General features: G+C 45.5%; 1 protein-coding gene across 1 annotated transcript; it reads right to left on the minus strand.

Moving 5' to 3' along the window:
* Positions 1-410: 410 nt before the first annotated feature.
* On the minus strand, positions 411-9,360 carry LOC119276603 (vesicle transport v-SNARE 13-like). The gene is made up of 5 exons (XM_037557726.1): positions 9,035-9,360; positions 8,878-8,936; positions 8,234-8,422; positions 5,112-5,282; positions 411-848 (listed from the first exon to the last, which is right to left on the minus strand). The coding sequence occupies exons 1-5, from the start codon at positions 9,126-9,128 to the stop codon at positions 696-698; spliced, it is 666 nt and encodes a 221-aa protein (XP_037413623.1). The 5' UTR covers positions 9,129-9,360; the 3' UTR covers positions 411-695.
* Positions 9,361-12,147: the final 2,787 nt, after the last annotated feature.

Consider the following 12,147-nt stretch of genomic DNA (forward strand, 5'->3'; position numbering starts at 1 on the left):
CGTACGCATCATCCCCAAGCCTGGGCGTCGCGATCAAGCCGTGATGCTGGCCTTACCCAAATGGGCAGCATATCAAAGCCTAAGATACGGCCATATCGCATACGACCCGCCCACTTGCCGACACCTACCTAGACAGCCACCCTCCCTCCCTTCTGCATGCACACCAGCGCAGCGTGCACAATAATTCACAAAGCATCTGTCGCAGCCCAAGCTCGACAACGATGATAACGAACGATCTGGGCGCAGAGCTGGCTAGTCACAATAATTGGATGGATGGACGGATGGTGGACGACGACAATAGTTCAGACTTCAGATTCTAGGAGGGATTACATACATACATACACTCTATATACGGTGTAACATAACACTATGGACAAGCGACCAAAAAACCAGAGGAGTACATCATAAAATGGTCGGGCACATCTGACTTTTGTATAAACACAGGCGATCTTCTTTTTCACTTTTGTTTTTTCTGAACAGTTTTACATCATAAAATGGTCGGGCACAACTGACCTCCTGACACGAGTGTTGCTATACATGACATGCCAATGAACCACTCATCAAATATTTATAAACATGTTTGGGGAACCAATGAACTTCCGAGGAACAATCCATGTCGTCCAATGTACAGCGTTCAGACAACCTTATCACACAATTACTCAACACATGCAATTTGGAGGACCTACCTGGCTTGCTCAGTGAGCGAGCTTAAAGTAGAGTATGATAAGGATGGCCACAACAAGAGCTGAAATGATTCCACCAATGATCCACTTGTTCCTGTCCATCCTCTTCGACATTGCCGACAGGATTTTCTTACTCTTTCCAACGTTATCATCAACCCCATGCAACTGTAAACAAGACCAGACTCATGTCACTAACAGAAGTATGAGCTTTTCTTTTCTTTTCTTTCTTTTGAATCCAATAGGGATAAGGATAATAAGTACTCCCTCCGTCCGAAAATACTTGTCATCAAAATGGATAAAAAGGGGTGTATTTAAAACTAAAATGCATCTAGATACATCCCCTTTTATTCATTTTGATGACAAGTATTTCCGGACGGAGGGAGTAAATAAGAAGCAAATCATGGTTATTGCTAACATTTGCTTGTATGCAATGGTGTTAGCAAAGTTAACATATAACATACTAACAAACTAACAGATAAGGATGACAGTCACACTATTTCACAACTTCTATTATGTAACTAATAACTGATGAATTTTGCAGGAATAAAAATTCTGATATTTCAACAATTGTATCAATTATCATGGCATGCATACGCTGCTACTTGAAGGAATGCTACTATTTGAACTTAATAATGTACTGTAATATCCAAGAGAATAAACGGAAGAGATATTTGTTTTAACTTCTAATGTCAGCCAAATTCCCAAGTGGCCAAGCCCTTGAACCGCTGGGACTGAATAAATGATCTTTTACAGGCTTTTATGCTATCATCACTCAACAACCGTACGGCGACACATTACTAAGCTAGGTACCAGAATATACTCTCTATTCATACACAAATAGAGCAATGGGATGTCATGCAAAATAAAACACAAGGTCATGCTGTAGAGTATCTTAGATTACACACTAGAAATTCTAGATAATGCACCTAACTGATTAAATGAGCACAAAGATTCTGATATTTCAAGAAATGCATCAATCAATTATCATAACATGCACATGCTACTAAAGGGGGAGATCACCCACCTTTGCTCTTTATATCCAGGAGAATAAACCAATAAGATATTTGATTCACTTCTAAAATATACATTATGATGAATCTAATTAAACTAATTTGGTGTTGTAGATGTTGATATATCTTCCGATAGACTTGGTCAAAATTTAAGAAGTTAGACTTGGGACAGAACTAGAACTTCAATTAATTTGGAGTGCAGGAAGTAGGTTATAAATAATACAACATTCAATGGTCGAGAAAAGAAAAATTAAAAGAATTGCTCAAGGTGGAGGCACTTTCAAAGCTATTACACTGCACCTAACAGAATTTAATAAACTAGAACCACCAGCGCTCTATTTTGATAATAGATCCTGCATTCAACACATGAAAACTATGCTTATTATATTTAGCAAATTATCAAACCTAGAACCTATATAATGGGCTATGGCAATCTGATCTCTATCAGTAGTGCCAGAAATAACAACCGGGCTGGAAGGAATGATGAACAAGAGCTATATAGCCAACAATGGTTTGCATAACATTTCAGTGAAGTATATCTAAACTACAATAAGGCGAAGGAGAGGACAGAAGGCGAAGGAGGTGGAGGATACCGGCTTCAAGCTGTGGTACACGGGGACGGCTGCAAACAGAAATGGCGTAGGCATCTTGATCAACAAGAGCCTCAAGTATGGAGTGGTAGACGTCAGGAGACGTGGGGACCGGATTATCCTAGTCAAGCTGGTAGCTGAGGACTTGGTTCTCAATGTTATCAGCACATATGCCCCGCAAGTAGGCCACAATGAGAACACCAAGAGGGAGTTCTGGGAAGGCTTGGAAGACATGGTTAGGAGTGTACCGATTGGTGAGAAGCTCTTCATAGGAGGAGACCTCAATGGCCACGTGGGTACATCTAACACAGGTTTTGAAGGAGCGCATGGGGGCTTTGGCTATGGCATCAGGAATCAAGAAGGAGAAGATGTCTTAAGCTTTGCTCTAGCCTACAACATGATTGTAGCTAACACCCTCTTTAGAAAGAGAGAATCACATCTGGTGACTTTTAGTAGTGGCCAACACTCTAGCCAGATTGATTTCATCCTCTCGAGAAGAGAAGATAGGCGTGCGTGCCTAGACTGTAAGGTGATACCTGGGGAGAGTGTTGTACCCCAGCATAAGCTGGTGGTTGCTGACTTCCGCTTTCGGATTCGTGTCCAGCGGGATAAGCGTGCCAAGGTCGCTAGAACGAAGTGGTGGAAGCTCAAGGGGGAGGTAGCTCAGGTGTTCAAGGAGAGGGTATTTAAGGAGGGCCCTTGGGAGGAAGGAGGGGATGCGGACAATATGTGGATGAAGATGGCGACTTGCATTCGTAAGGTGGCCTCGGAGGAGTTTGGAGTGTCCAGGGGAAGGAGAAGCGAAGATAAGGATACCTGGTGGTGGAATGATGATGTCCAGAAGGCGCTTAAAGAGAAGAAAGATTGCTTCAGACGCCTATACCTGGATAGGAGTGCAGACAACATAGAGAAGTACAAGATGGCGAAGAAGGCCGCAAAGCGAGCTGTTGGTGAAGCAAGGGGTCGGGCATATGAGGACCTCTACCAACGGTTAGGCACGAAGGAAGGTGAAAGGGACATCTATAAGATGGCTAAGATCCGGGAGAGGAAGACGAGGGATATTGGCCAAGTCAAATGCATCAAGGACGGAGCAGGCCAACTCTTGGTGAAGGACGAAGAGATTAAGCATAGATGGCGGGAGTACTTCGACAAGCTGTTCAATGGGGAGAATGAGAGTTCTACCATTGAACTGAATGACTCCTTTGATGAGACCAGCATGCGTTTTGTGCGGCGCATCCAGGAGTCTAAGGTGAAGGAGGCTTTAAAAAGGATGAAAGGAGGCAAGGCGATGGGCCCTGATTGTATCCCCATTGAGGTGTGGAAAGGTCTCGGGGACATAGCGATAGTATGGCTAACCAAGCTTTTCAACCTCATTTTTCGGGCAAACAAGATGCCAGAAGAATGGAGACGGAGTATATTAGTACCAATCTTCAAGAACAAGGGGGATGTTCAGAGTTGTACTAATTACCGTGGAATTAAGCTGATGAGCCATACAATGAAGCTATGGGAGAGAGTCATTGAGCACCGCTTAAGAAGAATGACAAGCGTGACCAAAAATCAGTTTGGTTTCATGCCTGGGAGGTCGACCATGGAAGCCATTTTCTTGGTACGACAACTTATGGAGAGATATAGGGAGCATAAGAAGGACTTGCATATGGTGTTCATTGACTTGGAGAAGGCCTATGATAAGATACCGCGGTATGTCATGTGGTGGGCCTTGGAGAAACACAAAGTCCCAGCAAAGTACATTACCCTCATCAAGGACATGTACAATAATGTTGTGACAAGTGTTCGAACAAGTGATGTCGACACCGATGACTTCCCGATTAAGATAGGACTGCATCAGGGGTCAGCTTTGAGCCCTTATCTTTTTGCATTGGTGATGGATGAGGTCACAAGGGGTATACAAGGAGATATCCCATGGTGTATGCTCTTTGCGGATGATGTGGTGCTAGTTGACGATAGTCGGACGGGGGTAAATAGGAAGTTAGAGTTATGGAGACAAACCTTGGAATCGAAAGGGTTTAGGCTTAGTAGAACTAAAACCGAGTACATGATGTGCGGTTTCAGTACTACTAGCTGTGAGGAGGAGGAGGTTAGCCTTGATGGCCAGGTGGTACCTCGGAAGGACACCTTTCGGTATTTGGGGTCAATGTTGCAGGAGAATGGGGGTATTGATGAAGATGTGAACCATCGAATCAAAGCCGGATGGATGAAGTGGCGCCAAGCTTCTGGCATTCTCTGTGACAAGAGAGTGCCACAAAAGCTAAAAGGCAAGTTCTACAGGACGGCGGTTCGACCCGCAATGTTGTATGGCGCGGAGTGTTGGCCGACTAAAAGGCGACATGTTCAACAGTTAGGTGTGGCGGAGATGCGTATGTTGAGATGAATGTGTGGCCACACGAGGAAGGATCGAGTCCGGAATGATGATATACGAGATAGAGTTGGGGTAGCACCAATTGAGGAGAAGCTTGTCCAACATCGTTTGAGATGGTTTGGGCATATTCAGCGCAGGCCTCCAGAAGCTCCAGTGCATAGCGGACGGCTAAAGCGTGCGGAGAATGTCAAGAGAGGGCGGGGTCGACCGATTTTGACATGGGAGGAGTCCGTTAAGAGAGACCTGAAGGATTGGAGTATCGACAAAGAGCTAGCTATGGACAGGGGTGCGTGGAAGCTTGCTATCCATGTGCCAGAGCCATGAGTTGGTTGCAAGATCTTATGGGTTTCACCTCTAGCCTACCCCAACTTGTATGGAACTAAAGGCTTTGTTGTTGTTGTTGTTGTTGTATATCTAAACTACAATAAAGCAGTTATGACTGAATACATACAGTATCGTGAGCATGCAGTAGTGACTGCCGTTGTTGATGAAGATCCTGAAGAATCGACACACCAAGTTCTTCTGTCTCCAGCATAGTTCTTCGGCTCTCTTTAATTCTGTCAGTGGACTGATTCAGTCTTTCAGTTGTCATCATCAACCTTCCTCGCTGATCAGTGGACACCTGAGCCAGGAAAGAATTCCCAAGTACAGCATGAGTACTAAAACTAGCAAACATCAAGAACTTTGACGCCAGTTAAGAAATCAGAACAAACATAATAATACCGCGTTATATATACACTTCACATCAATAGAGAAATATGTCAAGACAGGGAACACTGTTTCTACAATACAGAAAGACAACTGTTAGAGTACGTAATGGGCCTAATGGGCCCATTAGTCTTATGGTTAATTAGAGATAAGGGTCGCTTGCTTAGAGGTCAAGTAAGCCTTGCTTGGGAGTCAAGTAAACCTCGCTATATAAAGAGAGGAGATGTATCAATATAATCAAGCAAGAATTAAGAAGGAAATCCCTTCCCTCTTGCCCGGCCGTGGGCAAAAAGGCCCTCGGCCGGCCCTCTCCCGCCCTCCTTCTAGCAGCGCCATAACAATTTGGTATCAGCTAGCTTCGGTTCGATCATGTCTTCACCGCCGCCAAGCCCGTCTCTTCCGCTGCTGGGCACCTTGTCGCCTCCGGCGACCACCACGACCGTCACCCCGCTCCTGCCCGCGCCGGGATCCTCTGTCGCGCCCGCCCCCACCGTCCTCACCTGGGAGGAGGTGTTCGGGGTGCTGCGGGACCTAACCCAGGCGGTCCAGGAGATCCACCTGTTCTTGGCCGGGTCCTACGGGCCGCACCCGGTTGCGCTGCCCATCGTCGCCCCCGCGTCGCCGTGACTGCCGTGGCAGCCGCCGTACCAGGCGGCCTTCGCCGCGCTCGCCGGGCCGCTACAGCAGCCGCTGCAGTCGCCATCCAGCGCCACCACCGCCCAGCCCTGGCTGCAGTGGCAGCCGCCGCTCCTGGCGGCCTCCGCGCGCCCGGCGCTCCGCTGTCGCAGCCGCTGCCGCTGCCCGGCCCGACAGCGCAGCAGCTGCAGCAGCCACCGCCGGTCAGCTCCACCGCCCAGTATGGGATGCCCTATGACGGGAGTGCAACGACCTCGTTCCCATCAGCGCCGCCGCCATCCCAGGGCGTCCACATGCAGCAGATCAAGTCCCTGCCGTCGCCGTCACCGCTTCCGTCTTGGATCGCTACCCGCCACGTGTCGGCGGCGGTGAGGCTGCAGGCTGCTGCGCGTCGGCGTGTGCGGGAGATGTGTGGTCTGCAGCTGCCGCTCCTCCAAATTGCCCTTCGCTATGCAAAGGACCTCGATCTCGTCCGTTACGTCGGGGATCTTGGGCATGCAGTTTCCCCCACGGGCGGCTGGCATGCTGTTTTCCCCGTGGGCAGCGACCTCAAAGTCTGCGACATCGGCGGTTGGAGGGGCGCACCCCTCCTCGTCATTCTCCGTCGCAAGCCCTCCACTCTTCCATGTGCGGTGCAGACCAACAGTCATACACATGCACTCCTTTTGTCCAGGTGGTGTTCATGGGATCCAGGTGGCTGTACACGTGCATGTCCAAAATAAAGCGTCCTAGTCTATTTCAGATTGAGAATAATAAAACAAGCCGAGATGTAAAAGGCTTGTTTTTAGGTGTTAGGTTTGTGTTGCGTCGAGTCATGGTTATAAGTTGGTTAGGCTGCAGCTCGAGGACAAGCTGCATGTCCAGGTAGGGTGTAGTGTTAGAGTACGTAATGGGCCTAATGGGCCCATTAGTCTTATGGTTAATTAGAGATAAGGGTCGCTTGCTTAGGGGTCAAGTAAGCCTTGCTTGGGAGTCAAGTAAACCTCGCTATATAAAGAGAGGAGATGTATCAATATAATCAAGCAAGAATTAAGAAGGAAATCCCTTCCCTCTTGCCCGGCCGTGGGCAAAAAGGCCCCCGGCCGGCCCTCTCCCGCCCTCCTTCTAGCAGCGCCATAACAGAGACTTAGAGCATAATTGGTTTGCTGCCAAAAATTGGCATGCCAATGTTTGGCATTGTGCCAAATATTGGCAACTATTTGGTTGGCTACGAATTGTTTTGCCTATCTCACATAAAGTTGCCAATAGTTGGCAAATTTTGATATTGCCAATATTTGGCAATGCCAACATTTGGCAAGCCAAATATTGGTAACAAACCAATTATGCTCTTACTTGTTTCTCATCTAGATGAGAACTAGGCACACCCATTGTTTACTCAATTGTGGCGGTATCCCTAATATTGGTCACTAACAATATTGTCAATTTTATTGGCACTTATGATTATTAGATTAATATACTGTATTTTGAACTTCTCTTGGACTACTTAGCTGTGATGCTGTTAGTAAAGCTGTACTCTACAATGCTGCACACTTGGTTATGTTTAGATTGTGTGCAGTGACACAGTTAACAATTCTGTGATGTACTATCTGACAACATGCGAAATATGAACTTAAGTACTGCATACCGCACTACAATTGCCTTGTCAATTGGGCCATTCTCCCCATATTGACATGTTTGGATGCTGAACATAACAGAAACAAGTAAGTCTCTGTTATGGCGCTGCTAGAAGGAGGGCGGGAGAGGGCCGGCCAGGGGCCTTTTTGCCCACGGCCGGGCAAGAGGGAAGGGATTTCCTTCTTAATTCTTGCTTGATTATATTGATACATCTCCTCTCTTTATATAGCGAGGCTTACTTGACTCCCAAGCAAGGCTTACTTGACCCCTAAGCAAGCGACCCTTATCTCTAATTAACCATAAGACTAATGGGCCCATTAGGCCCATTACGTACTCTAACAGTCTCATCTAACTCCACCATTTAATTTTGCGCGGAGATTCGTGTGGATTTTTTTCTTTTACTTTCTTGCTTGATTAATTAAACAGTGTGGGAGTTAGATGAGACTTTGTTAATTCTCATCTAATAGTACCACATATTAGATGTCACTAAGTTTTGATCATCATTTCAGCACCAACCTAATCACCTAATAGTACCACATTATTAAAAGGTATAAATAGAGTTAGCTATCCACAGTATCTATGTGGCAATTGAATTAATAGGAACAGAGAGCTCACCGCGAGTGTGTCAGCCATGCCAGACTCAAGGAGCTCCTCCTTGGTAGTTTGCCTGGCATTGGGCGCCGAGATCCTCTTGAGCTCGCTCTTGAGGTTGTTAAGGTCAGATTTGTACTCCCGCAGCTTAGCTAGCAAACCCGCTTTCACGCTAGGCGGCGTATTCCTGGCCTCCAGGTCCATCCTCCGAATCTGTAATAAATACATGAAAAGACAAAAATCATATACTGCCCCCACATGCCAGTGAAACAAGGGTGGCCCAGACAATCTATAGAACTTGCCCCAAATCACACATTCACCTGCACCTCCCAAAATCACATCCTAGTTTCCCAACGGCAGAATGTAGGGTAGCAGAATCGCAGGAAAAAAAATTTATGAGATCAAGTCTCACGGTTTAGCAGATGAGACCCATCTTGATGGATGACACGTGACATTTGCAAATCACAAAACATCTACCCCACCCCCCACCTAAAATCAGGGGGGAAGATTAGATGTTTTGTGATTTGTGAATGCCACATGTCATCCATCAGGACGGGTCTCACCTGGTTTATATGAGACCTGGTCTCGTATAATTTTTTTCCAGAATCGCATAGGCATGTAGCCAAAGAAACCCCATAAATAAATAAATAAATAGACCTAGTATTTACCAGCGATTCAGCTTCCTGCACGCCGGACTGGATCTCGGAGAGCCTCTGCTTCTTCTTCTCTGCATTAGATCTCACCGTGTTAGACGAAACCTAACAGCGGCGAAAGGGGGGAGACATCCCCGGTACAATTATGCATGGGGGAGCGGTGGGCACGTACCTCCATCGAGAGCGGAGGCGGCGGTGCACTTGCGGGAGAGGGAAGCGGATTCCTCGCAGTACTGGCGCTCGTAGCCCTCGAATACCTCGCTCATGGCTGCTCCCCACGATCGCCTCCGCCCGCGCGCACAGATTCCCCCCTCCGGATTCCGCGCCCAAATCGTCCGGCGGCGTCGAATCGAGCAGATGATCGAGACGGCCGCAATTCGATCCGGGCTGCTTCACGAGGGGGGCTCCGGGCGTTTGGTGGAAGCTTCGATTTTGGTCGGGTAGGGATTGGGGGATTTGGGGTGGGGGTCCGATAAAAGCACGGCTGCTTCGCGGGCTGGCGTGCGCATTGGCACGTTGTATCGTGTGTTAATTGGGACACGGTGAATTCCAAAATCCAAAATATAATATAAAATGAGACACTGCGTTGTGGGTCCTACCGGTTTATCGGTATCCTGTCGTGCAGCAGAACTGACGGCGGTAGTTGCCCGCGCAACACCGCACACAGTAATGTAAACCGGTCCCGTTTAATCCTGTTTAAACCCACTAAGGCTTGCCACAATCCTGTTTAAACCCACTAAGGATAGGTGCTTAGAGACATAAATAAATCAAGTTTCTTAAATACCGGTGTTCATTTGTACAGGATAGACGCTTAATTAGACGTCTTTCCTACAGAAATAACCACATGTGCTTAAGAAAAGCCTGATTTATTTCTCTAAGCACCTTCCCTAAAGCTTCTTGCATTGTACCTGGCCTAATCCAATAATTTGCTTTGTTTTTTTAAAATAAACTATGAAGCTAGTTAAATCTAACTAAACGAAACTTGCAGATGCCGCTTATTTGCCATTTACATTCCTAACCACAACAGGAGGAGATAACTCCCTGTTGTCGTTCTTCCGGTCTCTTCACCCATTATCCTCTATCCCCAGTTCCCCGCGAACAGGCGGTTTGGGAGGGCGGTTTCCCCACAATGTGCGCCAGCAAGGCCACGGACCCCTTCCCTCTCTGTCCGCCGCTCCGGCGACCAGGGGCAGTTCTCTCCTGCCTGTAAATAGTCATAGGGGTAGGGTTTTTCTATTGCATTGTTGGGGTGGTGGGGGCGCGAGGAGAATAAATCTGCATCAGCTCCATTTCCACACCGGCGGCGTCTCAGAGTTATGTGTCATGTCTACTCGACGGTCCCTCGGATCGACGGGATTAAGTTTCTTTGTTAATGTAGGCGAGACGACGGCGTCGATGTCCTCTCTGGATGTTTGTGTCCTCCTGCTCCATCCTCGACGATGCGGCGTCCCCTCCAACGTCATTGAGGAGCATGGTGGCCTTGTTCAGGAGGTGGCTGACGGTTACTCCTCTTGGTGGTGGCTTCAGTGTGCGGAACATGATGGCCTAAGTGGAAGAAGGGAAGTAGTCCCTAGATGGCGTTTCTAGTGGTCTTTCTCGATGACGTCAACGGGAAGTTCCGGTTCTGAAGTCAGGAGGGCACGGTGGCAACCCCTGGCTGATATGGGCGAGCTTGGTCTTCGGTTCACAAAGCTCTGATGAAGATGGTGCCTCTCTGGGTATGGCAACGATGGAGGCCTTTCTCCTATGTGTCTGGCGAGCGTCTCGGCGTTGTTGGGGTTGAAGATGGTTGCCATTTACGGCGTGTGCAAGGAGCCCTTAGGTCCTGTTTGTTTTTCATCTCCCCTGGCCTCTGTCTTGCAAGGTTTCCAGGATATCTATCATGTTCATGTGTGTTTCGTTGTTTCCATGTTTGTGGGTTCTTGTAATCTCACTTTAGTTTAACAGAATGCATAGTTACCTTAAAAAACACCGCACAGAAGGTGATATTCCATCCATAAGTGTTGCATTTTTATACTAATCTCGATTTAAAATTACAATAAGTACTTATTAGATCAGAGGGAGTGATCCTATTTAACGTCTTTGAGCATCAAATAGTGGAGCCTCCGCCAACAAACGACACGCAACGAACCAGTCGTGTTTGGGGCTCCGCTGCACGCGTGTATGTTCTTTAGTTTGCTAAAAAAATTTAGTTTTTCTCTTTGTGGTTCTTTTTTATTAGTACTGTTTGTGATTCTTTCTTTTCAGCTTTTATTTTTTTTATTTTTTTATTTCTTTTCCTTTCTCGTTTTTATTTGTTTGTTTACTCTTCTGATTTTTTTATGTTTTTTCTTTTGCGTTTTTTATTTTCTAATATACGATGAGTATTTAAAAATACACACTGAACACTTGTTTATTACTCCATGGTAAGTTTTTTCTAATATATGATGAACTTCTTTTAAATGCACATTGAACATTTTGCTTAGTATACCGTGGACTTCCTTAATGTCTCGTGAACTTTTTTTGTAATATACAATTATTTTTCTAACAAAGTGATTTTTCTAGAGAAACATATTGAATAGTTTTTCTAATATATATTTTCTATTTTTATATTGGTTTTGATTATTTCACCTCTATAAAAAACCGTCATGAAAACCATAGAGAAAACGAAGGAAACCAGCTAGCTCAAATGAGCTCACAAGTGTGGGATGACCCATTTGCGACTCGCTTCAGGCGTCAAATAATAGAACTTGTGATATATAACACCCATTGCAGACGTTATGCGCCTACATGGGCACGCCAAGCGCCCGACAAGTCGTGAACCAGCTTATGCATGGACGACAGTTCCTCCCCGATATATTTCACTTTATTTTTTATTTTTTTCTGTTTTATTTAAATTTTAGGAAGTTGACTAAATAAAAAAAGGTTCACGGAATTTGCAAAAAATATCACAGATTTGACAATTATTCACGATTTTCAAAGTGTTTGTGAATTTAAAACAAAAATCATAGATTCAAAAAATGTTCACAGATTATAAAAAGGAAAATCTTAAAAACATGAGTTCAGAAAATGCTCACAAATTTGAAAATAAATGTGATTTTAAAGAAATGGAAGATGTAAAAAAATGTCCTTGAATTTTAAACAATGTTCCATAATTCAAAAAAAAAGATCGTGAAATCAATAAAAGTTCATGTATTAAAAAATTATTGAATTTTATTAATCTTCACGAATTAAAAGAATGTTATAAATTCCATGAATTTAGAAAATATTCATGTAATCTAAAAATATTTGAAAATTTGAAAATGT

The sequence above is a fragment of the Triticum dicoccoides genome, chromosome 3B (genome assembly GCF_002162155.2).
Source record: "Triticum dicoccoides isolate Atlit2015 ecotype Zavitan chromosome 3B, WEW_v2.0, whole genome shotgun sequence".
In the NCBI taxonomy this organism is placed as follows: Eukaryota; Viridiplantae; Streptophyta; class Magnoliopsida; order Poales; family Poaceae; genus Triticum; species Triticum dicoccoides.